This window comes from Vanacampus margaritifer, chromosome 6 (genome assembly GCF_051991255.1).
Source record: "Vanacampus margaritifer isolate UIUO_Vmar chromosome 6, RoL_Vmar_1.0, whole genome shotgun sequence".
NCBI lineage: Eukaryota > Metazoa > Chordata > Actinopteri > Syngnathiformes > Syngnathidae > Vanacampus > Vanacampus margaritifer.
Window position 1 is genome coordinate 11,878,961 of NC_135437.1, and position 27,398 is coordinate 11,906,358.

Below are 27,398 nucleotides of genomic sequence, written 5' to 3' on the forward strand. Positions count from 1 at the left end.
CATGATTATTCCTATTCTGTTTGACTGTTTCATGTTGCGGGATTTGCCCATGACGCTACAAAGATCAACAGGTGCATGTTTTTGCGGCAACTTGTGCAAGTGTGGTGGCAACACAAACAGTTCAGACTATTGCAAACTACTCTGTGAACGCCATCCCAACTACCCCTCATTACAGGACTTGGATCATTAGAATGTTTAAGATTCTCCCAAAGCTGCTTACAGGTGAAGATGTGGTAGACATAGACAGTTTTCAAGCTCCTTTTTTTTTTTTGAACATTCGAAACTTGTAAAGACATCCACATACTCTTGTCGTCCAGCCGGAAGAAGCTCTTACTGAGCTAACAGGCCAGTAAATATCTGAGTGTTTTTTTTTTACTGTTGATATGTAAGTCAATTTGTTAGTATTAGGCTTTCAGCGAGGTTGTACACGTTACGTCTTTACATTATGGCGAGGTTAGGAAGAGGCTCAGTGAGGCGGTATTATGGTTGACGTTACAAAACATGTAGTCAACACTAAAACAATCACTGGCTAGTTAGCTGAGTCAGATAGACGCTCGTCTTCCCACCGAACAGCCCAGGTTCGAATCCCAGTAACTAAACTTGCGGTTCACTTTACTATTTTTCCGCTATTTACGTGGCCGATAGGGGGCGCAATACGTAACACTTGGTGGTAATTTGGCGCATTACAAAACAACCTATGTGGTCGTTTATTGTTGGAGGACTGTCTCGTACCCCGATATATGGCCTTACATTAACTTTAAATACATTTATATCAAAACAGTCATATGTATACCCAAATTCCGTTTTTATTTTGCTGGATAGCAAACATGTTTTCTTCTTGTAAAGTAATCTAGTCGTGTAATGCACAACAAGGAACAGCTTTCAGAAACGCCCCGGGAAACTTTATGAATGAATATACAATATCGATTCTGACACCTCCGTATTGATATGTGTATTGTAAAGAGAATCTGCGACAATATATTCCTGTATTGATTTTTGTTATTTTTAAGCACACCCCTAGTTAAAGCGAGAGCTAGAGGTGAAGAGGAAGAAGGATGGAGTATTGGCAGGGGGGTGGGTCCAGAGAAGAGACATCCGTGAGAGGGGTTGTAAATCTTCAAGGGAGGGGGCGTGTAAGGTGAATGCGTTAAGATAGTTATGACCCAACTGGGAAACTTTACATTCTTCTTCATGAAAAAGTTCAATCCATTAGCCGGTGGCATTAATTACTTCCTCGGAATCCAGTAAATGCAAACACGGCCTCTTTTCGACTCCAAATGCACAGCCAAGCACATCATTTTCTAATGTAAAAGCTGGAAGTCTCACATATGCTCGCTGTCCATTTCCATTTGTGATCAAAACACAGCACAAATGACACATTTTGAATTACCTTTAGCATAAGGCAAGCGCTGTATGATAGCAAAAAGAGGCTTCAAGCTTTTTTTTTTGCCACTCCCAGTTAAAGTTTACTATCAAACTAAATACAAAACAAAGGGAATTACATGTACATTTAAAAACAACCAAACAACTTTACCCTAAGAATGGCCTCACTAGCTTAACGCATCCATCCATCCATTGAAAATCTACCGATTAGCATCGGTAGACGTGGTGTTAAAACCCTTTAAGCATCGGATATTTGAACACAAATGGCGTAGCAACACATATTGGCAGATCATGTCATATTTTCTATACATAGCATATATATAATTAATTGTCTGATGGGTGATCGGACCTGGGCTGAGAATGAGACCTGATTTGACCTGCATGATTGCCATCTGCTCAAAAATTTAACACAACATAAAACATAATCCAAGGTTGTCTGCAACCTACAGCGGCAGCCGGTTCTTGTCTGACGAGTCCTCTTCAAAACAAAATAAGTCTGAAATGAGTTCTCTGAAGCTGAACTATCTGTTTTGAAGGACATCACTTGCGAAGATACTCGTTAAAAATATGACAGTACAAATCATTGGTTGTTGGGCTTCACTCTGTTGATAGTACAGGGAGTCCTTGGTTTATAATAGGAGCGATGTAAACCGAATTTGTAAGTTGTCTGGCGTTGTTAACTTTACATCATACTTATAGTAAATATTTTCATGAAAAACACTTCTAGGCCATGAATGTAAACAGAAAGTAACGGTGATAAATGTGCATGCATTTTTGTACCAGAGTGACCTGAATAAAGTGGTATTTTCAATACACCCCTGCAATTTCCAGGAGATCGGGATTGAGTCTCAGCGTGAATAGCAAGTAATAGATGCTCCTCCCGAAAAGGGGTTTGTAAAAAAAATCTATAGATGCCACAAGATGACATAGAGGACCATAAAGCATCAACACCATGCTTCTAGCATATACCGGTACACAGTCATGATGTTACTTAAATGGCAACATTTAGTAGGTAAATTAATCAACACAAACACACCTGTTCACACAAGGTTCATCAATAGTAGCTAGCATACGAGCCTCGATAAAACACGGGCAAACAAATACAGTGGACCCCTACATAATTGTGGTTTGGCACCCGCAGATTCACCTACTCACAGATAAACAATGAAAACACTTATTGGCCATATATCTCCATTTATTCAAAATGAGGGTTTCGCAATTTTCTGGCAGATCTTTAAAAAGTCTGACCTGCCGATCCCGATCTTTTTTTCATAACCAACAGTATACATATTCAAGGCTCCAATCTTATTTTATTGTAAAACCTTGAACAATACCTATGAAACTGTAGAAATTGTTTTTTTTAACTGCACATGATCTAGTTCTCTCAAAAAAAAAATGAAAACCCTTCAGTCATCTCAAAGCAGAAGAGGACTGTGACTGACTTTTTCAGACCTCTGCGGAGGAAAATGAGATCTGTGGATCAGTTTTATTTTCAGGGAATGGCTGGTCATCCAAAATTAAGGAAATTGCCACTCATCACTGCTGATTGATCTAGGCACCCATATTCAAGATTTTTTTGTAGTTATTTTTTTCCCCCTTACCCCAAATGTAATTATAATAGGTGTCAATTGTTGGTAGTTTTTCACTATTTTGTACAAGTCACTGAACTCACCTTTTGGCCCTTCACACACGACAACGGGGTGCATTCACAAGGGCGGCCGACAAAACAGGGCATCACAAATTCAGACAAAAAAACAAACAATAAACAGATCCTAACAATAATAACACCAAGATTCCACTAGATGGTGGCAAAGTTGACTTTTATTTAGCGAGTAATAGATGATACGTTTCGCAGAAATCAGATATTGGGAGAATTCACGGATGTCAAACTGTGAATATGTGGTGGTGCACTGTAAATACTAAAAAAACAAACACTTGCAGGCCATAAATAATGAAATTAAAAACAGAAAAGACCGTAATAAGTAAATATGCCTTGTTGTGCCTCGTGACCATGCGTTCTTCCTTCACTTGCCAAACTAGTTCATTGTGTGCCGTTATTTAACCTGTTAAACCAATGCCCCCCTTATTATACTATATGTGGGAAAACACTTAATATCATTCTGCTAAAAAGTTCAAATTGTCATGAAGTGGACATATGTGGTACTCATTAGACCGCAGCAATGTTGACCTTTTTTTTTTTTTAACAATGCCAGCTGTTTCTCTTACTTTAATGTTAGGTCGTCAAAGGGGCGTTGATTAAAAGTCACGATGCACTTAAAAACCTTTTTACGTAACATGACATCAAAAGTCCTTTCTCATAGCAATACATGTATCCGTGAAGCACGAACACACAGAGCCCTCCGTGTGTACCCTTTACGTCAGTCCTTCTTCTTTAGCGATTACACACAGGAGCAAACTACTGGAGAAATACCTGGTGACATTTTCCTGTGTAACGACAACACACACACACAGGAATACAAGCACACACTTTTTTGTTCATTCTAATGGGCCCTTGTCATCTGTCCTCGACTCACCTTCTCTCACATTTCCTCAGGAGACCTTTATCCGCTAATGGTGGCGCAGAATGCAGATGGACCCTTTTTACAGGGCGTCACTGTGTGTGTGCTGCATGCACTCGTTGCTCTGCTGTCTGTTATTTTTATTCGGCCGTCTCATGCGTTTATTATTGTTGATTATCCATCCGTGCTGGGCGACTTTTGTGAAATTTGTGCTAAGGAAATGAAAGGAGCAGCAGCAGTAGTAGGAGTTGAAAAGAAAGCAGAGAATTCCCCAAAGGTGCTGCGGAATCGCCGGCTGTGAACCAAAAAAAAAAAAAAGATTTTCCTCTTGTGGTGGCTCTCTCTTGCTCACGCACACACACATCTCACACGTAGTACTGAGGAGCTTGGCTTGAAGATTTTGATCACTTTTCCCCTGCATAATGCAAAGTGATAAGCGTTTTATGTCAGTTCAAGGTCTATTAGCTGTGCCCTCCAGAGGGTGAGCTAGATTAAACGTATATTTTCACAAACATGAACAACGCAGGTTAAATATGGGGAATTCCTCATTATATTAACCCTGGAGAACCCAAGAACCCTTTTCTTCTTTGGAAAATTATGAATTATACATTAAATGACTGCTATAAATTTACTGAACACCAAAATATATGTTTTTTCAATTTTAACCCTTTATTCCCTAATTTAGGATTAGGGCGAAATTTGACCCTTTTGGGATTTAGGGGTATCATTTCGAAAAATCTGAATAACAAAAACTGTCAGTAAACTATAATTTAAGAAAATAATCAATCAAATACACAGCTACATTGAACAATATAATTTTTGTTTTATTTGTTGCATTTTAGAACTGGATTTTGAATGTACAAACACACTTTGGCCAATGGAAACAAGAACACAGGGACAAAATTACTGCTGGAACAAAAAAAAGGTCTTTGTTATTTGAGTAGCAGAATTTACAGGGGCCAAATTTGACCCTGTGGGTTCTCCGGGGTTAAATAAATAAATGTCAATGATGTCATCAATTAGTCCGAGTAAAAGTGTCATTCAAGCCCTACTGCCAGCACTAATAAAGTGAGCAGCAGAAGACAAGCCAAACCTGTGACTTTCTTCAAGCAGTCTTATAAATGCAGATTACATCTGATAAGTCATCTCCTGAAGTAGGCTTATGTGTCGCCTACTGTGTTTCAAGCACAGATCAGGATAAGCAACATGCCAGGACAACAACTAGGACACGTTTTTCTTTTCAGCAGCAGAAAGAGGAAGCAAGGGAACCTCCTGCAGGGTTAAGCTTCAAGTCCAAAATGGCTTAATCCTTACACTGGTTCTTCAGTGACCGCTCTATCATATTAAATGCTGTTTTAAGTATGATATCAAAGCAGGAAGCACTTAAATCCGAAGCATTCCTGTAGGACAGCGCTCATTCTCACTGTTCTGTGCACAGTCCAATATCTGCTCCTATCATCAAGGCCATTGTCATATTTTTCAGACTAATGTAACATCAAGGGACTTTCATTACTTCTTGTCAGTAGAGTGGGGGCTTTAGGACCCAGATGCGGGAAGGCAGAGCAAGGAGGCAGAGGTGCAGTCCAAAAAGAGGTTTTAATTTCTAATCAAAAAGCTAACTTCAAAGAACAAAATAAACTGAACTAACAAAACATGAAGCTAAACATGACAAAACAACTTAGGCAAAACTAACAACATGACATGGATCCTGATAAGGCAAAAAGGTCATCGTGACGTGGCGAAAGACTTACGACAGTGGCAACAATGAACCGACACAGACAGGGGGGAGACAACCGACTAAATACACCAACACTAATGACATAACAAGACACACCTGGCTGAGGGCACTGATTGGATGACACATGAGGGTAATGGGGAAAGGTGGACACAATCAGGGATCAGGGTTGACAAAGACACCAAACAAGCAAGGGCAAGTGACCTGAAACGAGAGGAGTCCGACTTTTCACAATAAAACAGAAAATGACAAGACAAGGGGAAAACACAAGCTAAACATGACAGGGAGTAAACAAGACTGAAAATAAACATGACACTTCTCTATTAATGGAGAGTCTTCTATAACTGGTTTGTGGTTCATTGTCCTAGTTGAGGATGCATAAAGAGATTTAGATTGTATTGCAAAGATGTCTATATAGTATATATATGTCCGTCACTACCAAACCTTTTTTGGAATCTATAAACAACTATTTCAACCAATAATTGAGTGATCAGACGGATTTGAAATGGCCATGAGTAATTTGAATAAAGTACAGTGGAGTTTTACTTAGACTGGAAATGGCTCTATTTTGTGACTACCTATTTTTGTGTTCCAGTTATCTGACTTTTTGGGGGGTTGGGGGGGGGTCTCATTGTCATTGACGGATCGCATGTAAATAATTCTTGGGGTGGCTTCACACTGAAATTTAACGCCTTTAAGAGTACATGGGCCGAAAATACCTTGTCTGTATATTGAATTTTTGTCTGTATATTGAATTTTGATGAAGTTTTTTCATAGATTCAGTGTCTTTGAAAAGTCAGTTTGAGACAATGTTATGATGTGAACCTGACCATTTGTCTAAATACTTTGATCATGTATGATCAATTGGGACAATTGATCTACTCTGCTCGGTAGTCTTCAAACATGCACTTAATTGTAAATGTAATTCAATCATGCCACACTCATCCAAAGTTGTCAAACAAAAAATGTCACGCATGTAGACGTTGTGTGTTTCAGAGTTTTTGTTGGCAGAACGCAGACAATTGCTCCTACTTCTGCCTCACAGCAAGGACATCTGGATTCAAATCTCTTTTGGATTTCTTCTTATCATGCTTGAATGGGTTCATTAAATTGTCCATACAGTAGGTGTGAATGTGAGTGTGAGAGGTTTTCTCTATTGACTGGCGACCAGTCTCACCAAAAGTCGGCTCTAGCTAATGAAGACAAACACTATAAAAAAAATTGATGGCTGGATGGACAGTCTTGGTTTGGTTGCAGTATATATTTGTATGAAAACATTGTTGAGCCATGAATATGACATAATCTAAAAAAACAAACATTGACCCTAGTCCGTAACTGAGTGACCCCTGCGTCTAATACTTTTAAATGCTGAACAAAAGCATCTGTGTTTTTGTTGTATTAGCAATTAGTAGCATCCCGTTCAGTCAGACCTTCGGGCAGATTATTTGCAAAGGTTGTTGTTGTTGTTGTTTTTTTAATGGCCATGTTTTCTCATTCATCATCTCCAACTCCACCAAAAACTCAATTTCTATGATTGGGCCAAAAAGAGACAGCTTCCCAATTCTGCTAATGGCGGCTATTCATCTCTCAACAGAGGCAAGTGAGACACTGACATCAACAGTCTGCCCCAGTGCTTTCTAACTGCATGCATCTGTATTCTCCTTTTGCGGCTCGTTTTGCCTCTTTAGCCTACTGTACTCTGCTCTCTTTCATCACTCACCCACTTTTCTCCAGTGTGACGTTAGTAAGTTAAAATAAAACACGCTCTGTCCGTGCTGAGGTGAATTCCCAGATCTTCTGTCCAAATTCTTCAATTGTTACTGCTTTGATAATGAACCAGGCAAAACCGCTTCATTGCCCCTTTATATTCACATGAAAGAACTATGAAATACCATTTCCAGCATCTGCGTAGCTGGTTCCAGCGGTGCTGGGTGATGTAATCATTGTGGAGTAATTACTAATATTTAAGAATGTACGGTGAATAAATAATAAATGGTACTCAATGATTTTCAAAGGGATTGAAGAGTGTCATCTACAGTGGGTAACTTAAGATGGCGGACCGTGGTCCGTGTTCAGACCAAGTGAGCTCATCCATCCATTTTCTTAACTGCTTATTCCTCACATGTTAAATAGAAATAAATGTGTGTGTTGTCACACGGCAGTTTTTTTCCCCACATAGGTCGCTGACACAGACTGCGAAGGCAGATATATTCAGTACTGTTTTAAACGGCCCATTCGCTTCTCTATTTGAGTCATCACTGAGTTGTGCACAGCCCTAGTATTTATGTGTTTTTAATACATTTATTATTGTTAATAGCATTGTTGTCCTGTGGTAAAATGTTTCATATGGAAATGTGCCATTTCGGCTACACAAATGAAAACATTTTGAGGTTCCGACTTTTGACCCCAGAAAACCTTTGCAAGTGCACCTTCATATTTTGACTTGAAGATCCCTTTTGTAGTCTTGTGTATCATTCATGCGTTCATGCGTCTCTGCTGCTACAATGATTCCATTTTTTTGGAACATTCTTTATGGAAATATGTTATCCAGTGGGCCATCTTTGCTGTGTGTTTTGCATCTTTGATTTCATTTTCAGCAGATGGTGGTTCTTGTGTGACTGCATCACCGCACTACTGCAAGCTTCGGACTATAGATTGTCCTACTTGGATCCAACATTCTTTTTTTTTTTATATTCTTGGCAGCGATGTTGAGATTTTTTGCTGCAGTGGGCAAATCATCATATTGCGCGCAGGTCTGATTGATTATGCAGTGGAAGAGGTCTTAGAGTTCATATTTGAATCAATTGTATGTGGAGTTGCACAAAATGTTTGATATGAAACTCAAACCAAATTCCAAATGAAGTTTTGTCAGTTTTGTCACTCCCATCTAAATTCCCCTCCTTCGCATATATAAAGATAATCAGTTTTATGTGTGTCTGATTCCCTCCTTCTAAGCAGTCAGCAATGGGCCGACTTATCTGATGTCTCTAATAAGGATCCTAAAAGATTATCTTGTGTGAGGTCTGGAAATTGCTTGAGATCTGTGAATCCCTCAACACTTTATGATCCACAGGGCAACAATTCGATTTGGTTTCAGATTGCTGATCTTGAGTGGGTTCTTTTTTTTTTTTTTTTTCCTCCAATGGGATGGATGCCACGAACTTCCGACTTCCGGGTTTCACGCATCAGCTCCATTTCCGGACACTGCTGGTCGCGTTCCAGCACTCGCACTCCCACCCCTGGGACCCCCAACCGCGCGCTTCCGTTCATCGGCGGGAGGGCGTCTTGGCTATTTGAAATGCTTCAGACACTACACACTCGTAGCCTCGCACCCGTCGACGGGACCGCGCAACCGAGGGGCACAGAGGCGGAAGCGCAAGTACTGGGACGTGGCCTACACGTCGCAAACCGGAAACTGAAACAAAGTTGATGGGTAACAACCCGGAAGTCGGAAGTACCGATTCCTCCGTGGCATATACTCCATATGACTACTTAATCTCACGAAGGGGTGGAGGACCCAAATGCAGGGATGCATGTAATACTGAACACAATTTACTTTACAAAAACACTAACAGGGGTACTGGGTAAAACTCTAAATAAACAAAACCAACAAATTTCTGAAAAGACCAAAAATCAAAGTAACAACAAAACACAAGATTGGTGACAGCGACAACGATCCAACAAAGACTGAACGAAACCAGGAAACTAAATACAAACCAACTGACGAGACAACGAGAGACACCTGGACAAGACACAAGTGGCTGGGGGAGATCATTGGATGACACAAGGGAACAGGATGACGAGTACAGGTGCAAACAAAACCTAACAAGCAAGACAGGACACAAAGCCAAAACAACAAACCTAAGCATGATATACACAAATCATAACCACTTAACACATTAAAAACATTTGCAATAACACATGGTCTTGTTTCAAATAAACCTTCATACAATATGATTAAATTAGCCAGTAGTCGGTGGGACAAGCACTATTCTCTGGCAGTCTGGACCCGGAGGGGTAAACATTTCCTTCTCTGGAGGGAGTCTCAAAGTTTTCAAGTTTCTATTAACACTAATGGAAAAGCTGCTTGATTTGTTGTGCATTGTTTTTTGTTCTAGGTTTTTTGTTTTTGGGGTGTGGGGCAAATACTGTATATGTGTGTCTCCAAAACCGAGTGATTGGGAAACAAATGTTTCTCAGCATTGCAAAAAACAACAACGGCAATGTTTCAGTTGTGTGTATTCTAATTTTAACAAAAAAAAAAACACCATAACTGTTGTAATTAAGCCTATAGTGATGAATACCGGTATTGGCATTAGGCTCTGTCACGGTTTTCTCACAAGTCAGTACCAGGTGCTACGCCCAACTTGTGCTTTGCAGCTGTTTATTTTTGATGGACAGATACAGTTGACTGTATGGCGTGCTCATGATGTGTTGTCATTTTGTAATTGTCGTATGTTTGATCCCTCACATTTTAAGTGTTTTGTGTGAGTATCCCACAACCTCAGGTGTTTTTGTGGCACATGCGTTTTACTTCATCCTCACTGTAAGAACCTCGCATGTTCCTCCCCTCTCAGGGAAGAGTTGACTGTAGCATAACATCCCTTTCCAAGTGTCCTTATCTCACTCGTCCCGCATCCCTCCTCTCCCTGAGCATCTGTTCTTGGGCCCCCCCAAAGAGTGGTGAAGCAGAAAAAGAAGAGTCACGTTTTTGAAATGAGATCTTTGCCTCATGGCAACTTAAAAAAGCTACAAACTTGATCCGTTTGGAGCAAATACTTTCAGCAAATGTTATGTGCAGGGGTGCACATAAGCGGTGCACAGGTGCGCATGCGTGCTGAAAACAGTGCACGCCCGATTTACCTGCCTCAGTGCGAATTTGTGTTCCAAATATATTGCAGGCAACAAAAAAAACACACAAAAAAGTAAATGTCAAGTTAAAATCCACAATAATCGCTTTCTAGTGTTAACTTCATGAATAGAAAAAAAGTACTAAGGCATAAATGTTCATGTAAAATATTTGTTGTAAGTCTTTTATTTTGAAGTTGCCTTTGCAGCGGGAAGGAACAAGCGTTATGTTAGCTGACTAGACTTTTGTTGCCTCTCACGAAAATGGTTGCTAACTCGACTCGAGTGGTGGCGGCTGTGGCTGAGCCGCCGAACATGGGGACGATACCGTCCGGCCATTTAGGTCTCTTAGGACCGCGGCTTCGATGGTCAGAATATGTCATCACATGAAAGTGGTCTGTAGTGCAAACAATAAATAAAAACAACCCTGCTAAAACAGCTGAAGTTGCCATGTCGAAAAAGTCAAAACAGTTGCCAAAGTCCACACCAACACTTGAATTAAATATGAATTTGATGTCTTCTTCTTTTTAATTTTTTTTTATTTTATTTTTTTTACAAAGCATTTAATTGTATTGCCACTTGTGTGGCCCTGGGAGAGTTTGTTCTAAAAATTAAAAGCTAATGTTTTGTCGCATCACATATACACTGTCCCTATTATGTTATTTATATATTTTTAAAGTGTGCTGACATTATGAGAAAACGCCGTTCATAGGACTCCTAAATCATTACCAGGGCAAATTCCTCTCATCCCTCCTACCTGTGCTGGAAATAAAAATATTGCTAACATAAAGACCACAGTTAGTTTTGGCACTATTCGTTTTTAAGAAATAGTTGCTAGTTTGGTTGAATACACCATCTAATCTTTAAATTGGCAACCATGAAGCCAAGTCGCTTCTCTTTTTCCCTGGCACTGCAGACATGTGCATCAAAATAAAAGCAGCGCATACTAGATGTTTTAGTTTGACTTCATAAGGAATATGGAAAGGCCAGATGTAGCCCGCAGGCCCTACTTTTCCCAGATGGGCTGTAAGCAACAACCTCTGCTGCTCATTTGAATGCCATGCTAAATTTTGTACGTGGTGTTCATGATTAAATATATCGGCAAAGGTGTTTTACTTTCTAGACCTGGATTTGACACAACTGTATTCAACACAATTAATTATCAGACCGATCAAATTGTTTTACGTAACTCATTACATGTCTGTTTGTCTATTCCACTGACACTTCCAGTTCCATCACTTCAAACTTCCTTTGGCGCTTGTGGTACTTTTCCAGATGTTCCATCAGAGGTGTCGCAAACCCTCTATTAGATACCATGCTCTCGACTACTTTTATACCTGGTGCAAGCAACATGGGCAATCTGTTCGTAAATGTACAATTTAGCACCCATTGAAGATTGTCATTGAATTGGTGGAGGCTGGTGTCTGTGGATCTCACTCAGCTTCGTCTGTCCTTCCTTCCTTTCCTCAGTCTCTCCTTTGGTCTCTTGAGGTCTCCCTGATTTGTTGGAATTGAGATATCTCTGGGGTTGGTGAAGGACTCTGGTTGGTGGCCTGGTGGGTGGTGTCTGGTCGGTGCTGGATTCCACTTTCCTTTCTTTTCTTTGGTCCTTCCTCGGGTCTCCTGACGGCCTCACGACTCTGGCTGGAAGTGTTCGGTTTAGGTGAACGGTATGGGATTTTTTAATAGGTTTTAGGTGAACTAATGAATACACACACACACTCGCACGCACGCACATACACATACTCACCCACATACAAAAAAAAAAAAGAAGAGCAATGATGATGACATGTCAAATCGGTAAAATTACCCAATGAACAATACTGAGCTCTCCAGAAAAAAAAAGGAAAAAAAAGAAGATTGTAAACTTAGATCATTTGTAACACACCCACCATCAGAACGCTAGCGTGATCAAATAATTTATCGCCCATTATTTGTGATCTTAGTACATCAGGCCTTCTAAGAGCAGTCAGAACACACTTGCCATTTTTTCCTTATCATGTGTGGGGCGTTTCTCACATTCCAAAATTTAGTATTTGTGTCACCCCGCTTGATCGGTCCGCTCACCAACTGTTTACAGGTGCAACCTTTTCTTCTGTTTCTTGTTTGCCTTCATCTCCTGTTGCAAAACTATTTCCCCAGAGAGGCTTTTGAGTTGAGGGTACACATTGTAACATAATATCCACAACTTGAAAAATGAGAGGACACTAGATAGTAAAACATGATTTCCTTCCCTGGATGATGGTTGTGGTCTCGGCTGAGAGATGGAGTCAGCTCATTTGAAGTGTACGATGAAATTGCATGTATGGTGTTAAGATTTCTCTGCGAGCTTTATAGCCAATGCTGTATTACACCCATCTCTACCTTGCCACCAATGGCAACTGCCAATTTGCTGCACTACAATTGTCAAGTGCTGCACTCGCCTACTTTTGCTTCTGGATTGAGAAGATTGCTTTTGCACCAGCAGTATTTTGTAGTGTTACTTTTTTTTCATCCTCGCATATTGTTCCCTAAAAATGAATTGGTCTATAAGACTGACAAGTAAAATTATACATTGTACTATGGTAGTAAAGTCATCATATTAATTAGGTAATATTACAAGAATAGTCATCTTGGTACAAGTTGAGCACAAGAGTGTGTTCATACATTGGTACTTTTTTGAGGACAAAAGTTGTAATCTTACAAAATAGATTATATTATATATCTAATAATTATTATATAATTTTTAAAATTGTATTCTTAAAAAAATAATAATTATAGAAAAGAACATCTTAGTTATCTAATTTTAGTTTCATTTCCCCCTCCCTGGAGTTTAAATTGATGAGAATAAAAAAAAGAAAAGAAAACTATGATTACAACTTAAGTTTTCTTGAGTTTAGGTCTTAATTTTGTCAACATATTTTTTTGGGGGGGAGGTTTGAATTTACAAGAAATAAACTTAAAAAATTGTTTACGTCCAAACTACAGATAAAAAAAAAAAAGCTGCTGTTTTTCATGACCTAAACTTTTTCTAAAGAGTTATGGGTTTCATTCATGACATTGTGCATGTGAGTGTGAATGGTTGTCTCTCGCTATCTGCATCCTGTGATTGATTGGTGACCAGTCCAGGGAGGAGAGGAAGACTTTGGACTGTACCCGCTAGACTCAGCAGTAAATGTGCGACAGAAAAAGATTGATGGTTTGAAGTTGTAATTCAAGAATGAAGTCTTAGTTTTTATGCAAAAGCTAGTTATTAGAGCATACTGTATTTGTATTTTTCTGAGGATAAAAGTAATCGCACGACAGGAATAGTCACTTAGTATAGAAAAGAATATTACAAGTAAAAACTATCTGAGAATATGTGTAAAGGCAAACATATTGTAAGTTTTTTTTTTCATTTTTTTTTTTTTAATCAAAATGACAATGTCTTTCTTTGGCAGCAGTTCCGACATGGCCCGTGCGTTCTGATGTACAACATATTAGTGGGTCGCCTCATGCAGAAATGAACTATGTATTTGATGTCTGAATGGAGCTTCCTATTTCTCCATCTTAATTAAATCTATTCACACGTATGCACACAGTGTACTTGGAACCTTTGATTAGCCGTGTGTTATGACATTGCTCACCGCCCCCCCCAAAAAAATCAGGCATATTGAGCTTTGGGGTGAAATTTCAGCCTGAACCTAAAATGCACTGTAAGCTTTATTTATAACGTTCTTCGGCGAGTAATAAGCTGTGAGCAGCATGTTGTCCAAGTCATATCTATTTGTGGCGAAATGTGTGGACCTGGAACTAAGCCGCTGCCTAATTTGCAACACTCTCTTACACAGTACACAGCCAGTAGACTTGCATTTAGCATCGCAACACACTTGTCTGTCATGATATTCATCACATTAACATGCCGATGTGACCGTGACAACTGTTGACCCGAGCCTTCAAGTTGTGTGGACAACGACAACTTGAAACAGTAGCTAGCGTTAGCGCAAATGTTAGCACAGACACGACATGTGTTCTGGCTGGTCCGCCAATATTATAGATTTGTGTTTCTCATACTTCATAAACAAAATGACCACTTAACAAATAAGCTTTTGTGGCCACCGTCACAAGATAGCATTTATTCTAGTAGGTTCCTACGTTTTTTTTTTGTTCTCGTTTCTGCTAGCATGATGGGACTCTTGGCCGGTCTGGACCAACTTTTTCTCAACAAAGAACTTTAATTTTCATCTTATTTTCAATAGGTACATTTAAGTCCAAGGAGGAGCACTGAGTGAAGATGTAGAATGATACATTCGTTTCTCATGCTAATGTTTGCTTTCATGCTTTCTCGCACTCTGCCACGTTTGTCACTCTCAATTCCACTGCTATAGTCTACTAGAGTTAGGCGATTGACAGTAATGCTCTCTAACTTTTACCTAACTGAAAGGCAAGACATTAATAAAATAAAAAAAATAATTAAAATAAAGTAAAAGACACAAGATAAAACCCTTTTAGTTTTCAAACACAGAGCTGAACAGAACTGTTTTCAGCCTAGACTTGAAGATTTATTTTTATTTATTTGTTTATTTTAAAGGCCCGTCTTAAATCATCAGGAAGAAAGTTCCAGAGTTTAACTGCATGGACCTGGAACGTGTATTCAATGTTTAGTTCTGACCGTGGGCACGAGCAGAAGACATGTCCCTGAGGTTCTCAGGGACCTGGATGATTCCTGTGGGACCAAAACGTGAGAGGTGTACTTTGGTGCTATGCCATGGAGAGACTTATACACAAATAAATCTGTTTTAAAGTATATTCTCCAGGCAACAGGAAGCCTGTGCAGAGACCTGAGGTCTGATTATGGTCATACTTCATAGTTCTAGTCAGGACTAGCATTCTGGATGTACTGTGGAGGTCTTTTACTGTAGCTCGTTTAGAAAGTCCTGTGAGAAAGCCGTTATGTTAGTACTAGTAGTAATGGTTAAAGGCTAATGTGCTTATTGATTTAATGTGGCTGTTAAAGTTGAGGTCTGTGTCTATTGTTAACCCAAGATTTCTAACGTGTTTTTTATGTTTAGAGTAAGATATTTAAGGAGCTGCTGACACTTTCTTTTGGTTGTTGTAGGCCAAGGAAAATGGCTTAAATCTTGGTGTCTGAGTTTAGTCAAAAGAAGTTGTTTTGTAGCCACATACAGATATGTTGAAAACAGTGGCAGAGAGTCCAAGAGCCCATAATCACCTACAGTCAGTGAGTGTCGTCTGTGTAGTTGAGGTCAAAGCCATAGAAAGCAAAAGTCTGGACATTCACGGCAGTGCTATGTCACTGGTTAAATCCATGTCACATGCTTAAAGATGTCATGTTGTCAACGCAGGTCATTAGCCTGGGTCAGTTTTTGGGCATTTTTTAAAGTGGATTTTTGGATTTTGGGAGGTGAACCCTTTATTAATAAAATGTCCATTAAGGAAAACCTAAATGAAGTTACCTTCAACCTCGTGATGGCAAAAAAAAAAAAGAAAAAGGAAAAACCATATGCTATCTTAGTAATTGTAGCCATGATGATAATTGATTTCTGTGGAAAATATCCCTACATTTTGTAAATTTTGGAAATATTCAGTAGTGTTGCATTGCATCGCATAATAATGTTGTGTCAAACGGGTGACAATATGATGTCCAAACTTTGTTTTATACATCTTTAGTTGTGGTAGGACATTAATATTGCATATTAACTGGTTGAAGTCAGTATGTATCAAAATGGGTCCAGGATTGACCCCTGGGGGACTCCGCAACTCACTACCATTCGGTTTGACTAATAGTGTCTGCTTTTAACAAAGTTCTTCTTGTCCTCAACATTGAACTATCCTCTTCCCTGACAAAATGTCTCCTTAAAGCAAAATTCAACTTTGCCATTAAGTGTCAAGCACACAAAACCCATCCTTCATCCTGCACGACTGTCCGTGATGGCTGAGGAGGGTGAAAGTCCACCCTCAGCATTTTTGTTGTAAAGTATATGTTCAAGTGGTGTTTTTCAAGGTGTCTGATTCTCGATGCTAGACCATTATTCCAAGTTAATTGAATCAATGTAGTTTCCACCACCTTGTCTCAGGGGTGCGTCGCCACGACTCAGATGTTAACCCTTTGGTGAAGTCGGCCGGAGAGGGAATGCAACTGTGCTCCTTTTAATTTAAGTCAAGCGTGTTTGTTCGTGTTCATTAAAGCGATGCGATTTCTCAGTGAATCGTTCAGCTCTACTGCAGTGCCAGAAGGGGTCTGGCTGCATTATCGGTCTTCTGCAAGATGATTGTGGTGATGATCACAAATGGTAGGCACGCTGTGCTGTATTAATTTGTCTGTAGCCAGATGTGTCCCCATGACATTATGCCCGTTACAGCAAAGTTCACACTTGGTGAGATTTGATCAAAGGATGAGAACATCAGGACGGTTGTTGTGACCGTCGCTCGTCGCAATCCAATTTGTGATGCTGGTCCAACTTCCATTTGCTCCACTTTTGAAAACCCCCAAGCTCTGAGCCCAACATAAACACCCCACCACTACCGCCTAGATCGATCTTATTCATTTATCCATCAACAGTAGGAGACCGGCCAACACAGGGACAAAGTTGTAACCTACAGTATGTAATACAGAATTTACTAAAAGGTTCATTAGAGCAACAAAAATAATTGCTGTGGTATCAATGAAAGCAGCAATTATAGTATCACTAATGTTAACAATAATAATGATTATTTATATATATATATATATATATATATATATATATATATATATATATATATATATATATTATTACAACTCTTAGCACAGGTCTTTGTTTTACAACAGTACCGACATAAACAATTTTGAGGTTAAGAATGGCACGTTATAAACCAGTTTAATCATGGTTTCCCAGCAATCACAAAAATGTCCTTTGCATTCTTACTTAGTTGGCCTAAAGTGACTTAAGTTTGATTGCTCAAGACACACGGAATATTGAGTTCTGTGACATTGTAAGGAAGGGTAGACTGTTTTTCTTTTCCGTTCTTTAGTAATCAGCGGTTGAGTTGGTTTCAGAGATGGGAAAACCAGGTCAAGAAAGTAAAAACCCTGCCAGAGTTTGGCTGTAGCCACAGGTGCTTCTTGTAATGACCTCGTTTACCTGTCGGTTGAGTACGAGCGCCTGTAGCTAAAGCCAAATTGTGGCAGGGTTTTTACTTTCTGGAGCTGGATATCTCATCTCTGGTTGGTTTCACTAAAAGCACTGGTTTCTAGTCAAAAAATTGGAGAAAACAAGCTTTTCGTAAAAAGAAACATCAAGCAAAACAGTGATTTTAGCGTCAATATTTGTTTAGCTATTGTGTCACCTCAAACTGAGTAGGACTTTTGATGTGAACATAATTATTACAGATAAACAATTTTGAAATGGATGGTGAGCAACACTGACCCACCACCACATGGTTTGAGTTGAACGTCAGTGGCTATTTTACATGCCGTTTGTCATTCACTCCATAAAATGTGTCATCTTTTATCATGATCACGACAAAAACATACGCTGATCAACTGTGAATTGTCTAAAACTTTCAACCTTTCAGCATTTCTCACTCTCATAAGTGACGTTACATCTTGAGATTCACCCAAATCAATGCAACACCGCCATTTACATTGATCTGTTAGACTTTACAGTGGTTTACAAACCTGAATTTCACAGACAAGCTGAGCCCTCTATCCAGTGAAAAACACACTTGGCAAATATATTTGTCAGGTGGCAGTTGCCGGTTGGATCCCAGCTGACGAATATAAAGTTCCACGGCAATGAATGAGGTGACCAATGTATTAGACCAGCACTTACGTAAGGTTTATGCCACATATTCTCTAAATAAACAACAGCATAGAACATTAGAAGTATTTTAAAGAAAGGAATTACTTTTCAATCACCTTGTAGTGCTTAACTTTTCCGCTAATCTCATATGCTGAGCTTTGCAGCAAACAAGCAGCCACTTTGTCTTCCCTTTGGACTCCAGCCTGAAAGGAAATGCAGTCAGCGTGTCCACTGGCCATTTCATAGCCGTAGGTAAAAATCACAACAGCAAAAGGAGTGACCTGAAATGTCCCCTTCAGGACTCTTGCTTCTGTCCTTTCCCAGTCACGCGTTACCAAGTGTTAATTAGTAATAGTCATGCGGCCGAGATGGAGTCATGGCGGTGCGTTGGAGTCATTACCCTCCATCATCTCGACACGCTTATCTTCTTTCCTTACTTTGCGCGTAAATGTGCGGTCTTCTGCCCGTTGCGGCCCCTCCTTCCGTGTCTTCTGTGGCTTTGCAGATACTGATGCGACGTCCTGCACCTCCATGTATCACCCTTGATTGCGTAAGCACACAACAATGCATCCTAATTAGTAGGTGCGTGTTGTGAATTACAAATACGCCGTGACATAATTACATGTCATTGTGCATTTGTTTCCATTAGGTACAACCCTTAGCACTTATCTACTAAATGTGTGAGTGTTGTGTATGTCCCACTTAAGTAACCCCATTAAACCAACTGTACAGCCCGGAGAATGATAACCCGGTAAGCACTCGCTCTGTGTATTAGTATGCTTCTGATGCTATACCCACCTCAAGGCCACAGTTTGTTGTTTTTGAATGGAGGCGCAGGAAGTGTGCGGATAGGAACACATCATAACTCCCTATTGACTATTACCGATAGTAACCTTCAAAGTGAGTTTGTATTTTGTCGTGCCGTTCAAATGTCTGGTGAGTTTAGGTTATCCCCTATAAATCTTTTCATCATGACATCACACGGGTGGCAGAAGACGGAGCTTTCCACTAATAAACAGACACTTCTTCGGTATGTCATTTGTTCAAGGCTTGAACGGGGATTGTAGTCTACCGTCGTAGTTTAAAGGTGTGAATTGTCAGTTGAAAAGATGTTGCATTCCTGTGATCCCTCAGGGGATGGGTCAAATGCGGAGGATGAATTTTGCACCACTTAGGTAGGTGTGACAATCAGTGGTACTTCAACTTTAATTTAGCTGAAATGCAACGCTGGGTAAGAAGTGCGTAAAACACATTTTTTAAACAAAAACTATTACTAAAACTAACTAAAACTAACAGAGCAGCCCTGAAAACTTAAAACTAACTATCCATCCATTTTCTTAACCACTTGTCCTCACAAGGGTCGCGGGGGGTGCTGGAGCCTATCCCAGCTGGCTTCGGGCAGTAGGCGGGGTACACCCTGAACTGGTTGCCAGCCAATCGCAGGGCACACAGAGACGAACAACCACACTCACAATCACACCTATGGACAATTTAGAGTGTTCAATTAACCTGCCATGCATGTCCTTGGAATGTGGGAGGAAACCGGAGTACCTGGAGAAAACCCACGCAAGCACGGGGAGAACATGCAAACTCCACCCAGGAAGGCCGAAGCCCGGACTTGATCTCACGTCCTCTGCACTGGGAGGCAGACGTACTAACCAGTCATCCATCGTGCCGCCCTAAAACTAACTAAATAGAAACAAAAAAAACTCAAAACGAAATAAAAATGAGCTATAATGAAATTTCAAAAACTATAATAACCCTGCCTCACACACCGAGCAATACAGATGAAAGCAACTTTACTGAACAACTACAAACAAAAAATACAGTCACCGATTCGTCGCTGCACACCAAGTAATTGAACTCCTCTCATCTACTTGCAACAGAAAAAAATATGCCACTGTATTGAGTTCTGTGGCTCCACGTACCGATTGTATTATTTATGAATTTAATTTAATAGAAGCACAAAAACATGGGGCAATTGTCAAGGATGTAGGTGATTGCCACAAAGAAAGGAATAAAGGCAATAAAGGAGAGTGTGTGGATGTCCATATGCAAATTATAAATATATTTGTGTCTTATCATCAATGTTTTAAGTGCATCACATTGTTGTAAGCTGTTTCCATAATAGAAGTGGTGGAGTTTCCGTAGTTACCAAGATGATTGAGGAACTGGATGAATAATTGACTTTTCTATTGCTTGGATTAATGGCACAGACGTGCTACTTTGACGAAATGGATAGTGTGCTGTAGTGCTGGAGATAGCTACAGGCTAGCTAGCTAAGAAGTAATAACAAAATCATACTAATTTATAGCTTTTAGGATTGGGGAATTGAGATGCAGTGATAATTGGACTGCAAATAGTGATTAGAATCGTTAAAATAGCAATCGCTGGACATTGCACAGTCAGTAGGATATGGTCGTTAACATTATAGTTAATCTGATGGTGACGCAATGATCCATTCAGTATCTAACATCATCCTATCCTGCAGAGAGGCTGATGCTAAATGATTTGCAGATGACCTGATTTTGAGTCAGGATTTCATGTGTAGCAGAGCAGCTCCTTCGCTGTGATCTATTGATGTTTTGCTAAATTACTTAAAAACAACCCACTCAAACATTTTATACAGATTTGTGAGAAAATGCCTCCATCAATTTAGAAGTGGCTACTCCGCCTCTAGGCAGACTTGCAAGCTTCTCTAAACAACTATTTAAGACATCCACACAATTTAGCCTCTTTTACCACAGGTTCTGCTAAAAAAAATTATAATTTTTTGGAAGGAAATTTAAAAATAGCCTTAACCTTTTGAGAATATTTAGCAGTGCAACCCAAACACAGGGTTTTTTCATGTTTCTCAGTTCAGATCATTGGTAGTCAATTCGCGTTCTGCCCCTTGGAGGTAACCTGGTTTACACACATAAAAAGTGTATTAAAAATTATAATTATAAATTAATGTATCTCACAAAGTATGTTCAAAAGTTAAGAACAACTGATGTTCACCATAAAAGTGCTATACACTACATTGTTGGGAAATTAGATTTCATAAAGGTCGATCACCACACAGAGGGACATGCTGCATAGTGAACAGCTTTGGTAAAATAGACTCATCTTAAAATAATATAATTTTATTTTGATTAATTTATTTGTTCAGTATTTAGTCTGTAAATTCCACAGCTGGTACGTTGATCCGGCACGTTGTCATTTTGGGACATTAATGACATAATTAACACCCAAATTGTTCCAAAACTATTTTTCTCTTGACCGATCACTTAACTATTACAGTGAATTTCTGCGTATTCACAGTTCAGTTGTCCAAAATGTATTCAGCTGTTCCTCTCTTCACTATATAAAAATTATTGTACAATAAACAAGAACACGAATAGCGAAAAATCCGTATGTAATTAAAGTCTATGTTCAAAATGGTTTGTAATTGCCAATAGATGCTGCAAGATGGCAGCAAAGCACTTTTGGTTATTAGACAGAACTATGGCCTGATTCAATGAAGCGCTTCACTGTAGTTCAACATATGTTGTTGGCACCATGATGTCACCAGAAGACGCCAAAGCATCATGGGTGAATTTGCCGATATGTGGTCGTTCACTCTCGTCTGCTTGCAAATTTACTTACTCGTTGTGAAACAAGCAAAGTTTAATTGAACCTTTTGCCATGCTGCGGAAGTGCATGCAATTGTTATGCCTGTCACTACACATCGCTGCCATACGTAGATGACCAAGGATTCATTATTTGCAGTAAATAACATTGGATAATTTGCCGCACTGTGGTTGGGAATCCCTAAATTAGTAGCCACCTTTTTCCCTGAAGTATTCCTTGACCTGCAGTTCATCATCTCCTGTTCTGTCCAATCATCTTTCACCGCTGTTCCTAATTGAGGAGACAAGCAGTTCTTTGATTAAATAAATAAATAAATAAATAAATAAATAAATGAGATATTGTAGAAGAGAGGAGAGGACGACTGAAGAAGAGGGCAATGTCACAGCCGGGCGACTCTCCTCAGGCGTGTGAACTAGTCTGACACGTCGGGACACTGATTAATACACAGGGCACGGTTCGCGGAGGGTTGAGCATGTAAACAACGCCGTGACAGGAGGAGGAAAGCAAGGAAGTGAGTCAGCATTGCTTGTCAAACATCGCCATGTTGGACAAGGCCGTCCAAGTGGAGAAGACACTTTGTTTCCAGAGTAATTGAACACCTTTTATACACAAAATCGAAAACGGGTCTGCTCTTGCATCTTATTCTGCAATGTGAGCACGGGGAAATGACTGTACTGTACTGTACTATGATTTGCAAATTGACTTGGGTGCGCGCCTCCAATTATTTGGAAAATTCAGCCCGTGAAGCCAGTTTCACTTAGCAACAGAGATGGTAAAAGTGCTGACATTCTCTACTTGAGTAAAATTACAATTATTTATGTAAAAAAGAATAAAAACTTGGGTAAAAGTACTCACTCAAATAATTACTCAAGTAAAAGTACAAATGTACAGGCTCTGAATTGTACTTCACGAGTAGAAGTAAAAAAAATATTTATACCGGCTGTTTCCTCTTAGGTCAATTTTAAAGACATTAGCTATTGGAGCAAAAATTAGCCAATCGCCCAGCTGACTCTGACTTGCACTGCGTCAAGTCGACAGTGTTGAGTTTCACTCGCTCATGTTGCTGGTCCACTCCTCGCTGACACGATAGAACCTTCTTTCATATTGTTGACTGGCAGTCTGCAGCGTTCTTATCAAGTTCAAATGATCCTCTATAGTGGCGGCATTCATATTTACGGGTTGTTTTAATCTAGCCAATTGCACTTCATGTGATTACGTGTCGGATATCACAAGCTGTAGCGATTAATATGATTGGCAGAGCCAGGAGGCATTGACGCTGCTGTTTTTTTTAGGTCAAGTATTTCGATTGTTTTCGTGTATAAAAAAAAAAAGTAACAACCTTGTTTTGAAAATGTATCAAGTAAAAAGTACAGATCATGTTAAAATGTAACAGATACAAGTTAAAAAGGAGTCTAAAAAATAAATACTCAGGAAAGTACAAAGTACTGAAAAAAACTACTCAAGTAAAGTCTTTGCACTTCGTTACTTCCCATCTCTGCTTAGCAACTTAAAAATTGATAGACATGTCAAGAGTAGACCCACAAAAAAGTCATAAGGACCCAAACAGGATTCCGGTTTTCTCTATTATGGTCTTTAATTTCCAGGGATCCTTCAAAGACAAACTTCGCGAAATTGTCTGATTGCTACTGAGACAGATGGATGAAACTAAGGCCCCGTCCAGACGGAAGCAAAGCCGGCTTCGTTCGTCAAACAAATCTCGTACACACAGAAGCATTTCAAGACTTGCTTGTGTCCAGAAGAAGACGCTGAGGACGTTTAACGGCTGTAATGTTTATGCCAAGTCTGGAGCGGCGCTGTAGCGCAGCCACAGGGAGGTATCGGAAAGCCTAAAAGAAGAATCAGCAAAGAAGAAGAACACATTTTTATTTTTTTTACTTTATTGCAATTTACAGAACAAACATGGCTTTGCATGTATCAAAACAACATGAAGAAGACAAACACAGGAGAAGTGACAATGGCGCGTGATTTAAGTACATTGTTGAACGTGGGAATAAAGAAGCAAAATATTTAGCTGCAAAAGCATAAGCAAGCTAATGAGGCTGCGCAAAACGACTACGACACGGCTATCCGCCATTGTTGTTGACAGACTGGCGGTTCGCGTGCAGTCACACGAGAATTGGCGTATACGTCATCAATCTGCGACAATGCGTCGTCATCCAGCTGCGACCATTACGTCATCGCTGGAGGAGTATCCTGTATATGGTGTCCAGACGGACGAATACGCGGCGCGTTTTGAAATCTTTCCACTCTGGAGCCTGGTTTCAAAAGTGATCGGTTTCAAGCTCTGAAACCGCGCCGTCATGTGGACGAATGGCCTTAAACGGTATGAAACTTGAGAGGATACGTTGAAACTGGCTTTCGTGTGGACGTGGCCTCAATTATGGGTATTTTTATTTTTTGTCATTATGTGTGGGTAGAACATGGCAGCAAAATTTGGGTGACTCGCTCTAAAACCTGAAAGTGACTTAGTGCCCTAAGAAGTCTTGAAAAATTCAGCCTTCAAAGCCAGTTTCACTTACAGAAACGTCAACATTGGTAGGCTTGCCTTAATGACCAGACACACAAAAAAAGTCTCAAGGACTAATGCTGTAGAACAAACCGGAAGAATGCCATTTTGATTTGAAACAAACATTTTAGGCACATTTATACCTTTACTGGGCACCTTAAAAGTCGTCCATCCATCCATCCATTTATTTATTTTGTTCACTTTTATTTATTTATTTTTAAAAGACAAACTCCTAATGATTTTACGTATGCCGGTTTGTTCACAAACGGAGACGAGTTCTTTGCACTGATGTTTACTGTGGGCTTACTTAGCTTTTTTTTTTTTTAACCACACACACCGTAGAACTGGTGAGACAAACAAATGGTGTACAATTAAATAAACTTAGCTTTACAAAATATACATAAACATAAAATACAAATAAAACATATACATACCACTTTGGCCTGCTAATGAACAAACAGGGGTACTTATTTCTGACTTTAGCTTTACTTAATATCTGAAACTTTCGCGAGGTTGGACTGCTGCGAGCTGCACCGGACTATTGTTTTGCTATATTAGTGAAAAACAGGAAGTGAACTAATCGTGGTCTAAAAGTTAAATATGTAAATTTTACCCTTATAATTTAACTTGCAACTAATTATTATTAACAATATAGTCCTACAAATTACAATTAAAATAAGTGAAACAACAGTTCTTCCTACGGGTGAAACACAAAATTACAGGTGACATCAACTGTTAAATTATGTGTAAAGACAAACTCCTCCTAATGATTTTATGTGATCGCTAATACATTTGAACTACATACACTAGACTTATGGGTGACACTAACTTATGACCATCTTTAGTTTAGTCATTGCGCGTGGGCGGAGCATGGCAGTGAAACTTTGATGACTTACCATAAAACCCGGAAGTCTTAATTTAGTGCCTCTTGTATGTCTTTCAAAATTCAGCCCCCTAAGGCAGTTTTACTTAGCAGCATGACAGTTGGTAGGGATGTCTATCATGGTCAAAAAGTCTCATGGACCCAGGTCGGAAAACAGGAAGTCTGACATTCGAGTTTTAAAAGGCCTGATGCTATTTTTTAAATGCAATTTCCAGAGCTCCTTCACAGACAAACTCCTCCAAGAGATTTGGTCTGATTGCTAATAAATCTGACCCACGTACACTAGACAGATTGACGACACTACATTATGAACATTTTTATTTTTTGTCATTGCAAGTGGGAGGAGCAGGGCAAATGTTTGATGACTCGCTATAAAACCTGAAACTCCGATTTAGTGCCTTGAGGAAGTCTTTAAAAATTCAGCCCTCAAAGCCAGTTTCACTTAGGAACTTGAAAGTTGGTAGGCTTGTCTATCATGAGTAGACCCACAAAAATCTCAAGGACCCGTGCCGTTAAAAAAAGAAAAAGAAAAACTGAAAATCTGTCACTTTGGTTTGAGACTGCCATTTTAGGGTCCTTCATGCCATTTCTAGAGATTCTTAAGTGAAGAATATTCCACCTGCACGTCAGTCCACTTCCTTTAAAGTTCATCATGTGTTATGTGGAGGAAAACAGACAAGTGTGACTGACCCTGTCCTGTGGTTCCCGCAGAAATGCATGAAATTCAACGTGGATGCTCCCATCTGGCGCTCCAAGCAGCGGATCCTGTGCACGCTCAACCAGAGCCTGAAGGACGTGCTCAACTACGGCCTGTTCCAGCCGGCGTACAATGGCAAGGCTGGCAAGTTTCTGGATGAGGAGAGACAGCTGAGGGAATACCCTTTCCCATCCATCGCACCCGTACCTTATCTGGAGGTAAGCCGTGGATCATGTTTATGGATGACACTTTATACACGGGCTGAGAGACTGTGAATGGATAACAGAAAAATGACAACTTGGAAATGTATGCGATGAGAGAAAGATGGATTGTTAGAGATGGAGAGTAGAGATATTGTGGGCCAATTAACCCAAGACTGTATTGACTTACTGAAAAAGACAACAGACGACAACAAAAATAGCAATTTTAGTCGACGAAATTGACAGTTTAGTCGATATTTTCCATCACCATAGATTTCAACTTTTATACAGAAAATCTTAACACAGCTATTTGTAACTGTAGTTTTACATGCAAGACACATTTAATACAACGGTGTCTTTATTAGTTGTTTCAATGAAACATGTTGAACTGACAATAATATAGCTTAGTTTTTACCTAAATAAAAAAGCTCATGATTGCTTGAGATTAATCTTAAATGAATGAAAACATGTTTGAACATTGAATAAAAGGAAAAGAAAAACAATTAATCATCTTATTTACGTCAACTTGAAATATGGAATTTTATTTAATAACACAGTTTTTACTGTTATCAATGTAAGTGTATGTTTAATTTAATATTTTTTTCATTGATATTTTGACTGTTTTTAAAGGTGCATTGTGCCGTTTAAAAAGTTAATATTAGAGCTTTTTCTACATCATGCATGCTCCACCAATGCCCAGATGAGTACGAAGAGTCCTGACTCACTCTGACTGCACCTATCAGCTTTTATCTTACCTTTATAGTAGAGTGTGTGGACCCTGGATACTCAACAGTTTCTTTGGGGAAGAGAGGGGTGGAGTTTTTCTTACCTCATTTGAAGTCATGTCTTCGTTTGTCAACTGTGGCTGTCGCTTTAAAACGTGCACATACTCGCAGGCGCACCATAAACGAGCCTGACACAGATGTTGCAGTTACGCTTTGGGCCAGAGTTGTCAGTTGTGAGTAAAAAAGTGACAAACTGCACAAAGATCCTTTAAGGAAAGCATCATAATTTTTTTTCTCAGCATTGTAAACAAAAAAGAATAAAAATCCCACCACAGTCATCATTTTATGGTTTAATTGTATATTGCATGATTTGTTTATTGACATTAACTTTAAGGGCTTTATTTTCATGCTAGGGGCACATCTTCATTATTGTGCCATGGCAAGTCTAGTTTACCGTGTTTGGGGCTTTGGCAGACCGCGATACTCTGTGCTGGCTGTTAGCATTC

General features: G+C 39.5%; 1 protein-coding gene across 4 annotated transcripts in view; it reads left to right on the top strand.

Annotated features, from left to right (window-relative positions):
* shank3a (SH3 and multiple ankyrin repeat domains 3a) overlaps positions 1-27,398 on the top strand; it is a 226,881-nt gene that overhangs the window by 77,301 nt on the left and 122,182 nt on the right. For all 4 annotated transcript variants that reach the window (XM_077569368.1, XM_077569369.1, XM_077569367.1 and 1 more), the window contains one exon: positions 25,982-26,185. In XM_077569368.1, coding sequence (XP_077425494.1) covers positions 25,982-26,185 — 204 coding nt within the window. The remainder of the gene's footprint in view (positions 1-25,981; positions 26,186-27,398) is intronic.